The sequence below is a fragment of the Eumetopias jubatus genome, unplaced genomic scaffold (genome assembly GCF_037043125.1).
Source record: "Eumetopias jubatus isolate StellerSeaLion01/CBP00866 unplaced genomic scaffold, mEumJub1_p1.0 scaffold_13, whole genome shotgun sequence".
Taxonomy (NCBI): domain Eukaryota; kingdom Metazoa; phylum Chordata; class Mammalia; order Carnivora; family Otariidae; genus Eumetopias; species Eumetopias jubatus.
Genome location: NW_028274819.1, coordinates 98971049 through 98991828, shown reverse-complemented (window position 1 = coordinate 98991828; position 20780 = coordinate 98971049). Strand labels below are relative to the sequence as shown.

Below are 20780 nucleotides of genomic sequence, written 5' to 3'. Positions count from 1 at the left end.
GTCTTGATTTGCAGTTTTCAGTTATAAGCCATTGCCAAGTCATTGAAAGCAATGGCCACCACACATTCGTTCTCTCTGTAATAGACTTTATTACTTTTTCTCTCTTGTTCAGGAAGTCCTACCCCAACCACTCATGAAATAGTCACAGTGGGTGACCCTTTACTCTCCTCTGGACTCCGAAGCATTGGCTCCCGGCGTCACAGCACTTCTTCCTTGTCACCCCAGCGGTCTAAACTCCGGATCATGTCTCCAATGAGAACTGGGGGTACTTACTCCAGGAATAGTGTTTCCTCAGTCTCTACCATCGGGACTGCCACAGATCTTGAGTCAAGTGCCAAAGCAGTTGATCATGTCTTAGGACCACTGAATTCAAATACTAATTTAGGGCAAAACACTTCCACCTCTTCAAATTTGCAAAGGACAGTGGTTACTATGGGCACTAAAACCAGCCACTTGGATGGGTCTTCCTCTTCCGAAATGAAGCATTCCAGCGCTTCAGACTTGGCATCCAAGGGCTCCTCTTTGAAGGGAGAGAAGACCAAAGTGCCAAGTTCCAAGAGTTTGGAGGGGTCTGCACATGCTGTGGCTTATCCTGGCATTCCCAAACTGGCTCCACAGGTTCATAACACAACACCTGGAGAATTAAATGCTAGCAAGATCGGCACTTTCGCTGAACTCTCTTCAGGGCCGTTTTCTTCTAAAGAGGCCCTCTCCTTCCCCCCACTCCATCTGAGAGGGCAGAGGAATGATCGGGACCAACACACAGATTCTAACCAATCGGTAAACCCCCCTCCCGATGAAGACGCGGGAGTCAAAACCTTGAAGCTATCTGGAGTGAGCAACAGATCGTCCATCCTCAATGAGCACGTGGGGTCTAGTTCCAGAGACCGGAGACAGAAAGGGAAAAAGTCTTGTAAAGAAACTTTCAAAGAAAAACATTCCAGTAAATCTTTTTTGGAACCTGGTCAGGTGTCAACTGGTGAGGAAGGAAACCTAAAGCCGGAGTTTGTGGATGAGGTTTTGACTCCTGAGTTCATGGGGCAACGACCATGTAATAATGTTTCTTCTGATAAGATTGGAGACAAAGGCCTCTCTATTCCGGGAGCCCCCAAAGCTCCATCCATGCAAGTAGAAGGATCTGCCAAGGAATTACAGACACCCCGGAAACGTACAGTCAAAGTAACACTGACCCCTCTCAAAATGGAAAGTGAGGGCCAGTCCAAGAATACCCTGAAAGAAGGTAGCCCCGTTTCCCCTTTGCAAATAGAGTCAGCATCTCCTCCCACAGAACCAGTTGCAGCCTCCGAAAGTCCAGGAGATGGTCCAGTGGCCCAGCCAAGCCCCAATGATACCTCATCCCAGGATCCTCAGAGTAACAACTATCAGAATCTTCCGGTACAGGACAGAAACCTGATGCTTCCAGATGGTCCCAAACCTCAGGAGGATGGCTCTTTCAAGAGGAGATATCCCCGTCGCAGTGCTCGGGCGCGCTCGAACATGTTCTTCGGGCTCACCCCGCTCTATGGAGTGAGATCCTATGGTGAAGAAGACATTCCATTCTACAGCAGCTCCACAGGCAAGAAACGGGGCAAGAGATCAGCCGAAGGACAGGTGGATGGGGCTGACGACCTGAGCACCTCAGATGAAGATGACCTATACTATTATAATTTCACCAGAACAGTGATTTCCTCAGGTGGAGATGAGCGGCTGGCATCCCATAATTTATTTCGGGAGGAGGAGCAGTGTGACCTTCCCAAAATCTCACAGTTGGATGGTGTCGATGATGGCACAGAGAGTGATACTAGCGTCACCGCCACCACAAGGAAAAGCAGCCAGATTCCAAAAAGAAATGGGAAGGAAAACGGAACGGAGAACTTAAAGATTGAGCGACCCGAAGATGCCGGTGAGAAAGAACATGTCCTTAAGAGTTCCGTGGGCCACAAAAACGAGCCAAAGGTGGATAACTGCCACTCCGTAAGCCGAGTTAAAGCACAGGGGCAGGACTCCTTGGAGGCTCAGCTCAGCTCATTGGAGCCCAGCCGCCGGGTCCACACGAGCACCCCGTCAGACAAGAACCTCCTGGACACCTACAGTACCGAGCTCCTCAAGTCGGACTCGGATAACAACAACAGTGACGACTGTGGGAATATCCTGCCCTCGGACATTATGGACTTTGTACTGAAGAATACTCCTTCCATGCAGGCTTTGGGTGAGAGCCCGGAGTCCTCTTCGTCGGAACTCCTGAATCTGGGTGAAGGTTTGGGTCTTGACAGCAATCGGGAAAAGGACATGGGTCTCTTCGAGGTCTTTTCTCAGCAGTTGCCGACGGCGGAACCCGTGGACAGTAGCGTCTCCTCCTCTATCTCAGCAGAGGAGCAGTTTGAGCTGCCTCTGGAGCTACCGTCCGACCTGTCTGTCCTGACCACGCGGAGTCCCACTGTCCCTAGCCAGAATGCCAGCAGACTGGCTGTAATCTCTGACTCAGGAGAGAAGAGAGTGACCATCACCGAGAAGTCTGTGGCCTCCTCTGAAGGCGACTCGGCACTGCTGAGTCCAGGAGTGGATCCCACCCCCGAAGGCCACATGACTCCCGATCATTTTATTCAAGGACACATGGACGCAGACCACATCTCCAGCCCTCCTTGTGGTTCGGTGGAGCAAGGTCATGGCAACAATCAGGATTTAACTAGAAACAGTAGCACCCCCGGCCTGCAGGTACCTGTTTCCCCTACTGTTCCTATCCAGAACCAGAAATATGTGCCCAATTCTACTGAGAGTCCTGGCCCATCTCAGATTTCTAATGCAGCTGTCCAGACCACTCCACCCCACCTGAAACCAGCCACTGAGAAACTCATTGTGGTTAACCAGAACATGCAGCCACTTTATGTTCTCCAAACTCTTCCAAATGGAGTGACCCAAAAAATCCAGTTGACCTCTTCTGTTAGTTCTACACCCAATGTGATGGAGACAAATACTTCAGTATTGGGGCCCATGGGAAGTGGTCTCACCCTAGCCACGGGACTAAATCCAAGTTTGCCAACGTCTCCATCTCTGTTCCCTCCTGCTAGCAAAGGATTGCTCCCCATGCCTCATCACCAGCACTTACATTCCTTCCCTGCAGCTGCTCAAAGTAGTTTCCCACCTAACATCAGCAGTCCTCCTTCAGGCCTACTTATTGGGGTTCAGCCTCCTCCAGATCCCCAACTTTTGGTTTCAGAAGCCAGCCAGAGGACAGACCTCAGTACCACAGTAGCCACTCCATCCTCTGGACTCAAGAAAAGACCCATATCTCGTCTACAGACCCGAAAGAATAAAAAACTCGCTCCCTCTAGCACCCCTTCAACCATTGCCCCTTCCGATGTGGTCTCTAACATGACCCTGATTAACTTCACACCCTCCCAGCTGCCAAACCATCCCAATCTGTTAGATCTGGGGTCACTTAATACGTCATCTCACCGAACTGTCCCCAACATCATAAAAAGGTCTAAATCTGGCATCATGTATTTTGAACAGGCACCCCTGTTACCCCAGAGTGCCGCGGCGGCGGGCGCATCCACCGTAAGCCAGGATACTAGCCACCTCACCGCGGGGCCTGGGTCCGGCCTGGCGTCCGGTGCCTCCGTCTTGAATGTTGTGTCCATGCAGACCACAACCGCCCCTACAAGTAGCGCGTCCGTTCCGGGACATGTTGCGTTAACCAACCCCAGGTTGCTCAGTGCCCCGGATATTGGCTCAATAAGCAACCTTTTAATCAAAGCTAGCCAGCAGAGCCTGGGGATGCAGGACCAGCCCGTGGCTCTACCGCCCAGTGCGGGAATGTTTCCACAACTGGGGGCCGCGGCGTCTAGCATCTGTGTGCTCCCCTCTGCTCAGACTGCAGGCGTCGCAGCTGCCTCTCCTTCTGGGGAAGCAGAAGAACACTATCAGCTTCAGCGCGTGAACCAGCTCCTTGCCAGCAAAACTGGGATTCTCCCGTCCCAGCGCGAACTTGATTCTGCTGCAGGGACCCAGGGATCCACCTTCGCCCAGACAGGAGATGCTCCTAATAGCATGGGGCTAGAGCAAAATAAGGCTTTATCCTCAGCTATGCAAGCCAGCCCGGCCTCTCCCGGGGGCTCTCCATCCTCTGGACAGCCCTCAGCAAGCCCCGCGGTGCCGGCTCCCACCAAACCCAAACCAAAAATCAAACGGTTTCAGCTGCCTTTGGACAAAGGGAATGGCAAGAAGCACAAAGTTTCCCATTTGCGGACCAGTTCTTCTGAAGCACACATTCCAGACCAAGAAGCCAGCACGACATCCCTGACCTCAGTCACAGGGTGAGAGATCGAAATATTAGCTACTACTCTGGGTAGGTGGGATTGTCTTTGCTCTGGACGAGAGGCTGTTGAAGTGGCAGTTTTCCTGGGAAGGACACTCTTTTGTCCACGTTGCATTACTCGAGGCTGTTCTGGGTTTTGACTTTTTTTTTTTTTCCCTCACAGTGGTGATTTATAGAGCAAAATTTAGCTCCGTCCGTGGGCAGTTTGTCTCTCGGACAGAACCACATCTCTAATTACTCTTTGTTTTGGGTTTTTTTTGGGGGGGGGTTGTGGGGGGTTTTTTTGTTGTTTTTTATGGAGGGTGGGGACAGGCAGAGGGAGAGAGAGAATCCCAAGCAGGCTCCATGCCCAGAGCGGAGCACAATGTGGTGCTCAATCTCAGAACCCTTGATCATAACCTGAGCCGAAATCAAGAGTCGGACCCTTAACCGACTGAGCCACCCAGGCCCCCCTTTGCTCTGATTTAAAGCAATGCTGCTGTTTGCTCTTGGGTTTGTTGCTTTTGGGTTTTGTTGTTGTTTTGGGGGTTTTTTGCTGAGTCTTAGGATACTGAGGGATGATGATTATTCCTGTCTGGTGGGCAAAGCCACCTGTTGTAGATCCTCATGAAGTCCTTTTTTGAAAGCATGGAGTGTAACGTGCATTGAGTACACAAGTGAAACTTTACATATGTATGCACCCATGTAGCCACCATTCTGATCAAGATATAAAACATTCCTAGTGTTGGGCACCTGGGTGGCTCAGTTGGTTAAGCGACTGCCTTCGGCTCAGGTCGTGATCCTGGAGTCCCGGGATCGAGTCCCGCATCAGGCTCCCTGCTCGGCAGGGAGTCTCCTTCTCCCTCTGACACTCTTCCCTCTCGTGCTCTCTATCTCTCGTTCTCTCTCTCTCAAATAAATAAATAAAATCTTAAAAAAAAAAAAAATTCCCAGTGTTCCAGAAGGTTCCTTGTGCCTTCTCTTAGTCGGAATGCCTTCAAGGTGACCACTGGCTAACCTGTTAGCAGCACGGATGAGTTTTCCCAGCTCATAAATTTTATCAGATCCTGATAGAGTCATTTCTTTAGACTGACCTCTACATTCAGTACATATTTACTGGTGGTTGTTCTTGAAAAGACCCAATGATTCTGTTCCAGGACTCCAGGAGCAGAGGCTGAGCAGCAGGACACAGCTAATGTGGAACAGTCAAAGGAGTGTGGGCAGCCCACAGGGTAAATACGAAGATCGTTTGTCTAAGGTTAAAGCCCTCCGTTTTGTTCACCTCATTTAAAAAATAATTCTTCCTCATTTGTATTGTTCTTGGTACCAGAGTTTTTTTTTTTTTTCATGGAAGTAATACATACTTACAATTTTTTTAATGCATGATTACTTAAATAATAGATAAGTGGCTCCATGTTCGTCCTGCCTACCCTCCTCCCTTCTGTCCCCTAGTAATAACCATTGCTAATGATGTGTTTTCATCCATGTACACGTTTCTATACAAATACAGATACACACAGTGTATATATGAATATATATACACCTTTTTTACATAAAATGAATAATGCTATCATACTGTTCTGTACTTGGATTTTTTTTTTTTTACTTATTTAAATAGCCCCTTATTGATATGCATTTGGGTTGTTTCCAAGATTTATTTAATTTTCAGAAATGAAAATTGGTTATGGTTTACTGGCTCCTGCAGCTTGCTTTTGTTTTTAGTTAAATCAGTTAATTTACTTAAGTAACTCCAGAACTGCTTCTAACGAGTGTCCTTTCATTTTTTTCTAGTACTGAGGGTATGAGAAAAATTTCAAGGACATAATCTACAAACTCCAAAAGCCCAAACTTAATGTCAATATTTAGGAAAGAGTCTCCTAAAAGAGTTGTATGTTACGTACCATACAGTAGTGTGGTGGTGTTTATCCAACAGGTTATATACAAGACATCCTGTGGTCTATTTCTAGTAGTTTTATGTAATTGATACGGTGGTATGGCCGACGTGGACAGTTTTTATCTTTGAATTGAAGAGTAGCTGTTGTTACGTCTCACACTGCGTTTTCTTCTCATTTAGGCAAGTTCTTCCTGAGATTCAGGCAACACAAAATCCAGCAAATGAGCCAGAAGGTACAGGTATGTGGGTGGGTAACAGGTTAGAATTAGAATTTCAAAGTCAAAAGTACTATAAAAATTGCCTGCATCATCCACACATTTTCTAAATTAAAAAGTTTAAGCTCCAAAGAAGTGATGGGCTAAAGGTGTAGACTAACCAGGGCATCTATTCCCTGGTCCGGTGCCCTTCCACTATAAAGTCTGGGACATCTGTCGATTATTCTGCTCTACTTGCTTTAACAACAGTGTGGTCTTAATAGCTAGTGGTTACCTGACCTCATCCCTTAGTTATCGCTGAAGAAAACCATGTATCTGGTCACAACCACAGATATATCTCCATAGCACTTTCCATCTGTACTACTGAATTTGATCATTAAGAACTGGCCACTTCAAGATTAGAGAGATCTGGATGTAAGGTTTGCCCATTTCCATCGAGGGAACTTCCCAGAAGAGAGGAAGATAGAGAAAACGCTCAGGCATAACATTTGGGCTGTAATCACATTCTTTTGGTTGGCTCATTCCTGAAGAGGACAGAGGCACCTCTTTCTGTCAATGCAGGGCAGGGTGATGGCAGACTCTGGAGCCAAATGGGTTGAAATCTCAGCTTACCGCTTACTAATTATATGAACTTGGGCTAGTTACTTACCATCTCTCTGTCGCAGGTTTCTCACCTTTGAAGTGTACATAATAATAACACCTCACTGGGTCGTTGTGAGGTTTATCTGAATTAATCTACAGGAAGTTCCTAGAAGAGTGCCTCATGTATAGTGCTTCATTCATATTAATCATTATTATTTTTTAGCTTTGACCTTATTGAGGGCAATTGCTTATTGAAAAACTATCAAATTGTCATACCAGAAACTACCACAGAGACAGCATGACTTCAGGTAAAACAAAACAAAAAAACCTAGTTTTAGTCACTTTCCAGCTATGACCCAGGGCCAGTTGCTCCACATCTTTGAGTCTTGGTTTTCTTATCTGTAAATGGGAGTAATCATACCAACTGTGGAATGTTGGTAGGCTTGAAGATAATGTTATCAGTGCTCAGTTTGGCCCCTATCTATTTTCTCCCTCATAGAACCTAAAACAGTGGAAGAAGAAGAAAGTAATTTCAGCTCTCCACTGATGCTTTGGCTCCAGCAAGAACAGAAGAGGAAAGAAAGCATTGCTGAGAAAAAGCCCAAGAAAGGACTTGTTTTTGAAATTTCAAGTGATGATGGCTTCCAGATCTGTGCAGAAAGTATTGAAGGTGAGTGGATTAAATGAGGCGCCCAGCTGGCTTAGTCAGTAGCGCTTCTGACTCTGGATCTCAGGATCATGAGCTCGAGCCCCACGTTCAGTGTAGAGATTACTTTAAAAAAAAAAAAAAAAAATTGTGGTTGTCTCACCAGTGCAAGCTCTGTGTCAGCCAGATCCACGCTTACTTGTATTAGTACTGTTGATGTGGGCAGTTTGTGCGCTTGGTGTTACAGAAGATACTTGATGGCATTATACACCTAACTCATCCTTAAGAAGTTGGTGTTATTGGAGTAATAGTCCATAACTTAGCAGAGCACACGAGATGTCTTCTCTCTCTGGTCGTGTTTTCTTCCACTTCTTTGTGTACCTCAGATGCCATTCTCTTTCACCCCTGTGCCTTCACCCAATTCTTCCCTCTGCCCAGAATGTTCTTTTACCCTGGCTTATCTGGTGAACTCTACCTTGTCCTTCAGGGTTCAGCCTGGAAAGTCTTCCCTGACCTTCTGAGGCAGATAAGCACTCCCATTCCCTCCTTTCTGCTCCTTTTAGAATCTTAAATGCTTTTCTTATAGCTTAAAGCTTAAATTTTGTTTTTATAAAGTCTGTTTACTTTTTTACATCTTAACAAGGAACTTCCTAGAAAGGCTGGCATTTTATTTTCTCGCTCCTCTTTGTATCCCAAGCATATAGGTGTTCATTAGCTACTGAAGGACTACTGAATGTTATCTAGGCAGTAAGTAATAGAGGAATTTGAAGGAAAGATCCCTGGGGCTGAGTTAGGGTTGTCGAACCCAGGAAGAATGGTAGAAGAGTCTGTTAAAGGAGATAACAATTTGGGTTAGAAAAAGAGGAATGAGAAAGGCTTTCTAAAAAGGGACATCAGCGAAGTTAGGATTGCACGTGGTGGGAGTAGAGTGCCCTCCGGTGGGAGAGGATGTTGAAATCCTAGTCAGGTACTAGTGAGAGAGGAAACTGCGAAGGTGGATTGGGCACTGGTTTTGGAAGGGCCTTCAGTGCCAAACCATGAGGCCTTTGAAAATCTGGGGACATGGAATAAAAGCAGAATTTCAAGAAGCTTAACGTGGTAGCTCCCTTTAAGGTGGACTAAATTGGAGACATGAGGTGGCAAGAGGTCACTGATGAGGGCATCGCTACAGTAAGAGATGTCAGGTAATAAAGCCCGTTCCCAGCAGGAAAGAATGAACAGACACTCTCCAGGACTGCTTGAATATGGAGAGTAGAGAGAGGAGTCCAATGTGACTCTGAAGATTCAGGCCTGGATCACTAAAAAAAAAGATATTTAAAAAAAAAAAAAGATGAGAACAGAAAGACTACATTGAGTGTATGAGTTCTACGTACAACACACTGAGTGTGAAGTGGTGGTAACGAGCCCAACAGACAGTAGGAGATCCTAGAATCTTAAGTTGGAGCTGGAAGGGATAGTAGAGGTTTTCTAGTCACTCCCCCTTAGTTTTACAGAACAGAGGTTTAAGGTCTCCCCGTAGTCTGGGTTAAATCGTTAACGCTAGTATTGTTTTGTTTAGAGGCATAGGAAGTAGAAGTGATATCCAGCATTCAGGTTTGGGACCCAGACTACCATCAAAGGATGTGAATGCTTTGGGGATCCAGGGGTCATTTTCAGAAGGCGTGAGCTAATGCACCTTCTCGGCCGCTTTCTTATGCACGGAACTCATCGAAACCAAGAAAACAACAAAAAGCCATTTTAGCAGGGTGTTTTCACCCTGTAAGGATTCTAAGCTCAATGCTTTAGCTTGCCACTGGTGTTAGAGATAATTGATGGAATATTTTATTTCCTCACAGATGCCTGGAAGTCACTGACAGATAAAGTCCAGGAAGCTCGGTCAAATGCCCGCCTAAAGCAGCTCTCATTTGCAGGTAACGACCACAAGGGGTGATTTTACTCCTGTCTGAGAGTATTCTGGTCTAAAGCTATAGAGGTGATTCTACAAAAGCATCAACTTTTTTAAAAATAATTTTTCACAACTTCGTTGAGGTATAATTCTTACACAGTTAACCCATTTAAAACATATAGTTCAGTGGTTTTTAGTCTACTGACAGTTGTGCAACCATCACTGTTGTATAATTCCAGAACATTTTCATCATCCCTGCAAGAAACCCCATACTCATTAGCAGTCATTCCTCAGCCCCAGCGCCTGGCCACCATTAAACAACTTTCTGTCTTTAGGGATTTATATGGACTCATACGTCTGGCCTTTTGTGACTGGATTCTTCAGCATAATGCTTTCAGGCTTCCTATCTGCTGTAATATTGCATTGGGACTTTATTCTTTTCTTTTTTTTCTAAGCAGATGAATTTCTTTATTGAGGTAAAATAGACATGACATAAAATTTACCATCCTAACCATTTTTAAGTGTACAGTTCAGGGGTGTTAAATGCATTCACATTGTTGAGCAACCATCCATCCATCCCATAACTCGTTTTTTCTCTTGTAAAACTGAAACTCCCCATTCCCCATTCTCTCCAGACCCTGGCAACCACCGTTATTCTTTCTGTCTTTATGATTTTGATTACTTTCGTTACCTCATGTAAGTGGAATTATGTAAGTGGGACTGGCTCATCTCACTTAGCATAATCTCTTTGAGGTTCATCCAGGTTGTAGCATATTGCAAATAATATCCCATTGTATTTATATGCCACAGTTTGCTTATTGATCGATCCATCAATGGGTACTTGGGTTGCTTCCACATTTTAGCTATTGTGACTAATTCTGTGTGAATGTGAGTGTGCAGGTATCTCTTCAAGACCCTACTTTCCATTTCTGGGGGGCAGATACCCAGAAGTGGAATTGCTCGGTCATGCAGTAATTCCTTTTTTTTAAAACAGTAATTCCATCTTTAATTTTTTGAGGAATTGCCATGCTGTTTTCCACAGTGGCTGCACCATTTTATATCCCCACCAGCAGTGCCCAAGGGTTCCAGTTTCTCAACATCCCCTGCTTTTTTGATAGAAGCCCTCCAAATGGGTATGAGACGGTATCTCATTATAGTTTTAATTTACATTTCCCTAATGATTCATGACATTGAGCGTCTTTCCATGTGCTCACTGGTCATTCATAGATCGTTTTCGGAAAAACATCTATTCAAGGCCTTTGCCTGTTTCTTAGTCAGGCTTTGTTGTTACTATGGTTGAGTTTTAGACGTTCTCTCTATATATTCTGGATATTAATCAGAGAGATGATTTGCAAATGTTTTTCCCCATTCTGTGGGCTGCCTTTTAACTTTAGATAGTATCTTTTTTTTTTTTTTTTTTTTTTTAGATTGGTGAAGGAAATATTTAGGGGGCAAGAAAGTATTATTTAGTTTTTTGTTTTGTTTTGTGTTTCTTAACATTGTATTTATTTATTTGACAGAGAGAAAGAGTTCAAGCAGGGTGAGAAGGAGACTCCCCACTGAGCAGAGAGCCCGACGCGGGGCTCAATGCCAGGACCCTGGGATCATGACCTGAGCCAAAGGCAGATGCTTAACGGACTAAGCCACCCAGGCGTCCCTGTTTTTTAAAAAATATTTTATTTATTTATGTGACAGAGAGAGAGAGCACACGAGAGAAGGGAGGGGTGGAGGGAGAGAGAATCTCAAGAGGACTTCACGCTGAGAATGGAGCCAGATATGGGGCTCGATACCATGACCCTGAGATGACCTGAGCATGATCATTGAGAGTCGGACGCTTAACCAACTGAGCCATTCAGGCACCCCGAGAAAGGATAGTTGTACATGGCCTCTCCCAGTAGTCACTTTGAACTGATTATTGATAATATGTGCAAAATCCTGCCCCTGGAGTAAGCCAGTGTCCTAAATTCTGTGTTCTCGGCCTCACACTGAGTAGTCCCCCCCCCCCGCTTGTTTTTGCCAACAGGACAGAAATTCCTTTGATTTATCCATGTCCTTTACTGCCACGTGGAATGGTGGTAAGAAACCATGAGCTCTGGAGGCAGAAAAAAACGGTACAAGCTACATTTCTGCCCCTTTGTGATTAATATTACATTGAGTGCAAGCTAATTGACTTCTCTGAGTCTCAATCTCCTTATCTAAAAAGGAATATAAATGTGACTTCCAAAATTTGTGGTGAGGATTAATTACATAATGAACTTGTTGTGTCACCTATACTCAAATAAAAATTAAAAAAAAAAAAAAAATGAACCTGACAGGGGTGCCTGGGTGGCTCAGTCGGTGAAGCGCATCTGCTTTCGGCTCAGGTCATGATCTCAGGGTCCTGGGATCGAGCCCCGCATTGGGCTTCCTGCTCAGCAGGGAGCCCGCCTCTCCCTCAGCCTCTTCCCTTTCCCCCTTGCTCATGTGCTCTCTCAAATAAATTAATTAAATCTTTAAAAAAAAAATGAAGAAAAATAAAAAAGAATCACATGCTGTACCGACTGAACCAGCCAGGCACCCTGAACATTGCTATTTCTCGTGTCAAAGCGGGGTGGCGGTTGTTGGGATGCCCCATCCCTTTAGTGAAAGAAACCAGTCATTTCAGAAAGCCTTTCCCCATCTATGTCGGCAACTTACATACATTTATTTTTATAAAATAAAAAGAAATCAGAAATGCTCATTAATGGCACGAGACTGAGTAAAACAAAGCATCTATCTATTATTCTAAACATTCAGTATAACAATGCAAAAGAGAGTTCTGTGTTGGGCGCCTGGGTGGCTCAGATGGTTGGGCATCTGCCTTCGGTCATGATCCAAGGGTCCTGGGATTGAGTCCTGCGTCGGGCTCCCTGCTCCCTGGGAGCCTGCTTCTCCCTGGGAGCCTGCTTCTCCCTCTGCCTCTCTCTCTCTCTCTGTCTCTCTCTCTCTGTCTCTCATGAGTAAATAAATCTTAAAAAAAAGAGAGTTCTGTGTTAGGGGGTTATTACTAATCATTCTTTTAAATTTTAGTGAGGTACCTGTGTGAGTATGAAGTTACAGAGCCCAGATACCCCATTAACTTATAAACAAAAACGCGATCATGGTTGGAGCTCCATAGCCCAAGCTTCAAACCCTGTCACACCAGCTGTGTGACCTTGGGTGTGGTATTCAAATTTTCTGAGCCTAGGTTGACTGACCTGAAAGTGAAGCTGGTAATTCCTGCCTCATGTGGGCGTTGTGACCATGAAATAAAATAATACGTATAGCCTATCTGTGTACATACGGAACATAGAAAATAGTTTGGTGACGTGTTTGTTTGTTTGTTTGTTTGTTTTCAATCTACCATGAACATTTTCCGTATTGATAGACCTGCGTCTGTGTCATCTTAATGGTTCGCTAATGCTAATTCTTGGCCAGTGTTCAATGTCGTTCACCATGAGCAGCCTCTGGCACAGTTCTTCTCTCGCGCAGGCTTTTCTTTAGTACCAGGCACTTTCCTGTTGGCTGCACCCTCGCTTCCCTGGTGCCTTCTGTCCGCAGGTGTTAACGGTTTGAGGATGCTGGGCATTCTTCACGATGCAGTCGTGTTCCTGATTGAGCAGCTCTCCGGTGCCAAGCACTGTAGGAATTACAAATTCCGTTTCCACAAACCAGAGGAAGCCAACGAACCCCCTCTGAACCCTCATGGCTCAGCCAGGGCTGAAGTTCACCTGAGGCAAGTTCCATTCTCTTTCCTAAGCACCTTTGGGTCCCAATTTTATTATCTGATGATACAATCATTTTCCCCATGTCACCTTTGAGATTTCCAGTGTCAAAGCTGTCCTTCACTGCTTCTGTTCAAAGCATTTCTGTTAAAGCGTGTTTTAATCTTTTGGCTCCAGGAAGTCAGCTTTTGACATGTTTAACTTCCTGGCTTCCAAACACCGGCAGCCTCCTGAATACAACCCCAACGATGAGGAGGAGGAGGAGGTACAGCTGAAGTCAGCTCGGTAAGTCTGGGGTGGAGGGGCTCATTAGGAACACTCTTTGCTTCCCTCTACTCTGGCTGCTCAGGGCCCTGTGTGGCTTTGCTTGGATCAGAATTTCCCAGATCACATTTAAGAGTGAACCGTAGTTTGTATTAAAGCAGCAGTAGCTGTTGGGCAGAGGAGAGGAGAAATTCAGATAACTGTAAGATAATATATTTTATTTTCTTTTTTTTTTTAAAGATTTTATTTATTTATTTCAGAGAGAGAGAGAATGAGAGATAGAAAGCACGAGAGGGAAGAGGGTCAGAGGGAGAAGCAGACTCCCTGCTGAGCAGAGAGCCCGATGTGGGACTCGATCCCGGGACTCCAGGATCATGACCTGAGCCGAAGGCAGTCGCTTAACCAACTGAGCCACCCAGGCGCCCAATATATTTTATTTTCTTTAACCAAAGTAAACTCTGTCCGCTTTGGACATACCACTACCACCACAGTTACCATGGTCGGAGAGGACTGTGTATATTATAGGCCTCATTTTACAAGACACTTGTTATCATGCTTGGCGTTGAACAAAGGGAATAATGTGGTCATAGTCTCTAGAAACCTTCAATCCAAGACTCAAAACTGATTATTTCCTGAAGAGAATTCATTAATAATATGCCTTATCTCTTTAGGAGGGCAACTAGTATGGATCTGCCAATGCCCATGCGTTTCCGGCACTTAAAAAAGACTTCTAAGGAGGCAGTTGGTGTCTACAGGTATGGCTAACATTGCAGAAAGAATTCCAGAAAACTGATCGTTTTCCAAAATTAAAGCAGACCAAATGCTGGAGTGACCTCCCGCATTCAGTAAGTGAGGTTTTTCTAGCTGTTATTAATGGAACCTGCCCCTCCTTGCGTTGAACAAGGAATTTAACACAGGAAACATTAAAATATTGCTACTCTGGTGGGCTCCCGAATGGAGAAATCTTTCATTCTTGGCCATTTGTTAAAATAAGTAATATACTCAAATCAAGTGGGTCCAGATTCTTTTTTTTTCTTTCCAAGGGCCTGTCCTTCCTGGGGAACTGACAGCAGGTTTTATTCATTTATTCATGTATTCACACAGTTAACCTGATTTGTGAAATTGGTGGCCGATCTCTTTTCCATCTCTACGTCCTAGGTCTCCCATCCACGGCCGGGGTCTTTTTTGTAAGAGAAACATTGATGCAGGTGAGATGGTGATTGAGTATGCTGGCAATGTCATCCGCTCCATCCAGACTGACAAGCGAGAGAAGTATTACGACAGCAAGGTGAGTCTCTCGCTTTCACTGTGCCAGTTCTGGTGTTGTTTGAGAAAGGAGCCATCAGCTAAAAATACGATCCTTACATCCCAAAAGAAATAGTATATTTTATTAATTCAAACATGCTTTTTTTCCCCTTTTCCTTTTTTTTTTTTTTTGACATTTTGACATCTTTAAAATTTGTGGTGGGCCCAGGAGAAGCTCAGAATCCACCCTAAGGATTAGTGTACAAGGATACTCTTTGAAAGGTTTGTTTGAGTGGATCCCAGGATCAAAGCACCTGATGACACGGTGTCTTAGGTTTCTCTTTCCCGTGGAGACATTAAGAAAGCTCTAGTCTAGTAGCTGTAATGTAGGAATTTGCCATGGAAGCATCTTGAAAGATGGGAGAAATCTGGACATTTTACTAGAAGAAACTTTTCTCGTCAGCAGTTGTAGGCCACATCAGAAAAGGGCTGGGAAATGTTCTCCAGCCTGAGCTGGGCTAAGTGACAAGGTCTCCCTCTCTCCTTCACGTGTAGGGCATCGGTTGCTACATGTTCCGAATTGATGACTCGGAGGTGGTGGATGCCACCATGCACGGAAACGCTGCACGCTTCATCAATCACTCATGTGAGCCTAACTGCTACTCTCGGGTCATCAATATCGACGGGCAGAAGCACATTGTCATCTTTGCCATGCGCAAGATCTACCGTGGGGAGGAGCTCACCTACGACTATAAGTTCCCCATCGAGGATGCCAGCAACAAGCTACCCTGCAACTGTGGTGCCAAGAAATGCCGGAAGTTCCTAAACTAGAGCTGCTCCTCGCCCCCAGTGTCGGAGTACTAGGACCCAGGCCCATCCAGAGCAATGCTGAAGGCCTTTGCCAGCAGCTAGGAGTTCCAGGATTGAGTGGGCACGGTTGAGGGGCCTCCGTGATGGCTGGGCTCCCTTACGTCCTATATTCACATTAGACATGTGGTCCTAGTCCTGGAGAGAGAGATGAGGTCTCGAAGAAAAGATCCGCAGCCGGCTTTCTACTGGGGCCCCTCTGATTGTATGCCGTTAAAGAGTGGGAAATGGGGTCGCTAGCAGACATGCCTGGAAGGAGCCTGTGGAGGGTTAATTATGTTGGGAGATGGGGCCTGAGTGTCTCCTCGGAGAGAAGTTGCCATCCTCGCCTTGGCCCTTTCCCAAGCACTCCAAGAGAGGGGTCAGCCGGGGGCCCCGATAGAGAGTTGGTTGGATACCTGACAGTTTGCCAGCCGGGCCCAGCCTGTGGCCGTCTGTTGACCAAACAGAGAAGGTCTGGTGGTTTTCCCTACTACCCTCCCATTTGAGAGTTCACTTCTGGTTGGGAGACAGGATTCTTAGCACCTTTGGTGTCAAAAGACTGTCTTGGGGTTGTGCCAATGAATCACCAAACATGGAGCCTGTGGGCTTTAAGTGGGAGTGTTACCCCCAGGAGCCTTATCTCAGCCAATTACCCTTCTCGACAATAGGAGCAGTGTCCCTCTCATTCTTCCTCCGCCCCCCTCCACCCCCTTCGTCCCCCCCCCCCGTTTCATCCCACTGCTTTCCCGTTCTTTCTGGGTGGGAGAGGGGAGTGACTCCCTGCTCAAGGACACTCCCTGCCAGGTATCGTGTATGCCTACAACACAACCCCTGAGCCTGGAAGCACGCCCAGTGGGGAAGTGGACAGGAGCCATTGGTCATAACCAGACGGAATTTGGAGTTTTCGTAAAGCTCCACGGAGAGTTTTAAAGAAATATATGTAGCATGATTTTTTAGAAGAGGAAAACGATTATTTAAATAGGATCTGAATCATGCAACAACCAGAGTATCACAACCAGGATGACCCCCGGGCCCCATTCCTAGGACATGGTAACTTTATTTTCCCCTTGTTAAGACATAGGAAGACTTCATTTTTAAATGGTCGGTGTCCAGTTGAAGGCAGAACACTAATCAGATTTCAAGGCCCAAAACTTGGGGACTAGACCACCTTGTATCGAGGGACCTCTGCCACCTGCGCAAAATCCACAGGTTAAGTAAATTAGATGACACTACTGCCCTGATTACTCCTTAGGATGTGGTCAAAACAGCATCAAATGTTCCTTCTCCTCCTTTCCCCAAGACGGTGTCCTGAACCTGTTAAATTAAGTCATTGGATTTTACTCTGTTCTGTTTACAGTTTACTATTTAAGGTTTTATAAATGTAAATATATTTTGTATATTTTTCTATGAGAAGCACTTCATAGGGAGAAGCACTTAATGACAAGGCTATTTTTTAAACCGCGGTATTATCCTAATTTAAAAGAAGATCGGTTTTTAATAATTTTTTATTTTCATAGGATGAAGTTAGAGAAAAATATTCAGCTGTACACACAAAGTCTGGTTTTTCCTGCCCAACTTCCCCCTGGAAGGTGTACTTTTGTTGTTTAATGTGTAGCTTGTTTGTGCCCTGTTGACATAAACGTGTCCTGGGTTTGCTCTTTGACAATAAATGGACAAGGAAGGTCACCCTCCCCCACTGGGCCGCTCCCCTCCTTCCCGTGTTGAAGCTCCTCAGAAGGCTGTGGTAGTATCCTGACACAGCAGAGCCTCCTCTCCTTCCCCGCACTCTCTCCCTTCTGGACTAGCTCGGAGTGGCGGGAGCTGGAATCTCCATTTCCCTCCTCTTGCCCTACTTCCGAGATAGCAACCAAGTTGAATGGCACCCTGACATTTTCCTCACCATCTGCCTCATCGGTCACCTCGTCCCCTTCCCCTCTGCCCACGACGTCCTCATACCTGCAAAGAACCCATGGATCCCCGCCCCCCGTGCCCTCTCGTGGGGCAGCCCGTTGAAACTGAAGCACAGTCTGACCACTCACGATAACGCAGATTCTTCTCTGCCTCTGTCGGCCACTGGGTTTCAGAGCAGTGCAGTCCAGTAGAGGGCAGGGCGCCCTTTTCTCCCACGAGAAGCCCATTCCTCTGGAAGTCTAGCAAAGCAATACGACTCAGCCCTGCGCTCTCTGCCCCAGGACTCATGGCTCTGCTGTGCCTTCCACCCTGGGCTTCCTATTCTTCCGTGACCTTAAGAACTGTGTCTGGTGGCTTTGCTGGAACATTGTCACTGTTTTCGCTGTCATGCAGGGAGCCCAGCACTGTAGCCAGGATGGCAGAGACTTCCTTGTCATCATGGAGAAGTGCCAGCAGGGGACTGGGGAAAAACACTCTACCCAGACCTCGCCTCCCTTCCTCCTTTGCCCGTGAACAAGATACAGTGGCCCTAGGGGTGCCACTAGTGTCTGGTTTCCTTGATTATTGCACTGTGTGAGGTTTTTTTGTAAATCCTTTAATTCCTTTTTTTTTTTTAAAGAAAAAAACCTTAAGCTGCATTTGTTACTGAAATGATTAATGCACTGATGGGTCACGAATTCACCTTGAGAAAGACCCAAAGGCCAGTCAGGGGGTGGGGGAAACTCAGCTAAATAGACCTAGTTAATGCCCTGCTAGGCCATGCTGTACTGTGAGCCCCCTCCTCATTCTCTTTCTACCAATCCCGAACCCTGAGGCCAGGGGAGGGACCCACATCTCTCCTTCTCTTGCCAGCTGCAGATGGTTTGCCTTGCCTTTTCACTCCCCAACTGTCAACCATAGAAATGAGTAATTCCTCTTCTAGCTCAGCCTTGAGTCCATTGCCAAAATTCAGCATACCTGCCAGCAACTTGGGTAATAAGCTAAGGTTTCCCTACAAGAGGGAAAGAAGGCAAAAAAACAAACAAACAAAACAAACCGGCATATCTGTCTCCAAAACACCTGAGTTTGTTTTGAAAGTGACCAAGGGAATCTCCGCACAAAAGTGCAGACCGAGGAACTGTGGTGGGTCATTCCCAGGAATCCCCCAAGGGGCATCCCGAATCCCTAAGGAGTCCCAGCTGCAAGCCTGGTCAGTTCTCCGGGAGCGAGCCAGCTCCCAGAGAGCTTTGCTGCTAGAACCTGTTGTGGCCGCATTTCCTGGTGGCCAGTGATATCTGTGTAGCCAGAACAGCTGCATGGCGCTGACCCTACGGCCGGAACTCGGTCCCTTGGCTCCCTCTGTTACCGTCCACCACCTCCAGCACAGCCCCTCCGGTTTTTAGACCAATCACCAGAATTAAGGGGGAAGCCCTGGCAGCTATAATCCGTAGAAGTTTTCAACCAGACTCCTTTGCCGGGATACAGTCCACCACCCCGCTTGCCTCTGTCAGCAACCCCCGGCCAATGCAGTGAGCACCATGCAGCTCCCTTGATTGAAAATATACAACAACATTAAGGAAAAAAAAAAACAAAAACAAAAAAACAAAAAAAAATCTTTTAATGAATGTATCTTTCTAAAGGACTGACATTCAATCAAATATCTGAAAATACTAAAGGTCAAAACCTTATCACATGTTAACTTTTAAGTTTGATTTGGGATTTTTTTTTAACTAGAAATCAAGTTTGGGTTTGGGTTTTTGGTTTTCTTGTTTTGTTTTGGGTTTTTTTTTTTTTCTTTTTAAAGGAAAAGCGGGTCATTGCAAAGGGCTGGGTGTAATTTTATGTTTCATTTCCTTCATTTTAAAGCAATACAAGGTTATTGAGCAGATGGTTTTGTGCCGAATCATGAATACCAGTCAAGTCTCACACTCTGAAAACTTGCAACTTTTTTGTTTTGGTTTTCAAATAAATATAAATATGATATATATAGGAACTAATATAGTAATGCACCATGTAACAAAGCCTAGTTCAGTCCATGGCTTTTAATTCTCTTAACACTATAGATAAGGATTGTGTTACAGTTGCTAGTCGTGGCAGGAAAACGTCAGTCTGGCGCTCCTCGGATCCTCCGAAGTTGGGGGGGGGGGACCCAAACCACAAAGGGACGGTGACGCGGTCCGTTCCCAGGGTCAGAGAGGAACGCGGAAATGGTGTCACCCAGATTTTTTCTGCCCATGAATGTTGCCAGTCAGTACCTGTACTCCTTGTTTCTCTATTTTTGGTTATGAATGTTGGGGTTACCACCTGCATTTAGGGGAAAATTGTGTTCTGTGCTTTCCTGGTATCTTGTTCCGAGGTACTCTAGTTCTGTCTTTCAACCAAGAAAATAGACTTGTGGTGTTTCTTTTATTGAACTTTTAACAGTCTCTTTAGTAAATACAGGTAGTTGAATAATTGTTTCAAAAGCTCAACAGATGACAAGCTTCTTTTCTAGAAATAAGACATTTCTTGACAACTTTATCATGTATAACAGATCTTTTGGTTTTTTTCCTTGTGTTCTTCCAAGCTTCTGGTTAGAGAAAAAGAGAAAAAAAAAAAAAAAGGAAAAAATGTGTCTAAAGTCCATCAGTGTTAACTCCCTGTGACAGGGACGAAGGAAAATACTTTAATAGTTCAAAAAATAATAATGCTGAAAGCTCTCTACGAAAGACTGAATGTAAAAGTAAAAAGTGTACATAGTTGTAAAAAAAAAGGAGTTTTTAAACATGTTTATTTTCTATGCACTTTTTTTTATTTAAGTGATAGTTTAATTAATAAACATGTCAAGTTTATTGCAGCACACGATCAAGCTTTCTTTTGGTTTTGGGGTGGGGGAGAAAAGAGCCGGGGGTGGGGGCGGGGAGCAGCCACTGCTGGCTGGTGCTGCGGAGTACCAGCCACGGCCTTCTCTTTGAAGGTGGAATCATTAAATCACTCTGCTTCGCCTCCCACCGGGCCCCAGTCGACACTGACTCCGAACTGTGTCTTCCTCCCATGCTCATCAGTGGTTTATGTTCAGGACCTAATTAATCCCGGATATGAGGAAGGGGTCGGGACGACAAAGAGCTTTACCTCCCACATGGCCCCCCTTTTATTATCTGTGAGCGATGAAGAGGCCTTCGGCCGATTTCCTCCCAGTCTAGGAATATATTAAAATGAAAGCATTTTGGGGAGAACCTGAACAGCACCCTCTCTGCTTCACTCCCCCCTAAGGCAGAAATTGGATTCATTTACTCTCTTCCCCCTAAGATG

The 20780-nt window shown here is 45.5% G+C and overlaps 1 protein-coding gene across 4 annotated transcripts in view; it reads left to right on the top strand.

Annotated features, from left to right (window-relative positions):
* The window catches only part of KMT2A (lysine methyltransferase 2A), a 77422-nt gene extending 57092 nt beyond the window's left edge, over positions 1 to 20330 (top strand). For all 4 annotated transcript variants that reach the window (XM_028105745.2, XM_028105743.2, XM_088017926.1 and 1 more), the window contains 10 exons: positions 113 to 4316; positions 5455 to 5529; positions 6372 to 6430; positions 7488 to 7658; positions 9470 to 9544; positions 13078 to 13252; positions 13419 to 13526; positions 14177 to 14260; positions 14664 to 14793; positions 15306 to 20330. In XM_028105745.2, coding sequence (XP_027961546.1) covers positions 113 to 4316; positions 5455 to 5529; positions 6372 to 6430; positions 7488 to 7658; positions 9470 to 9544; positions 13078 to 13252; positions 13419 to 13526; positions 14177 to 14260; positions 14664 to 14793; positions 15306 to 15581 — 5357 coding nt within the window. In that variant the 3' untranslated portion in view covers positions 15582 to 20330. The remainder of the gene's footprint in view (positions 1 to 112; positions 4317 to 5454; positions 5530 to 6371; positions 6431 to 7487; positions 7659 to 9469; positions 9545 to 13077; positions 13253 to 13418; positions 13527 to 14176; positions 14261 to 14663; positions 14794 to 15305) is intronic.
* The last annotated feature ends 450 nt before the right edge of the window (positions 20331 to 20780 follow it).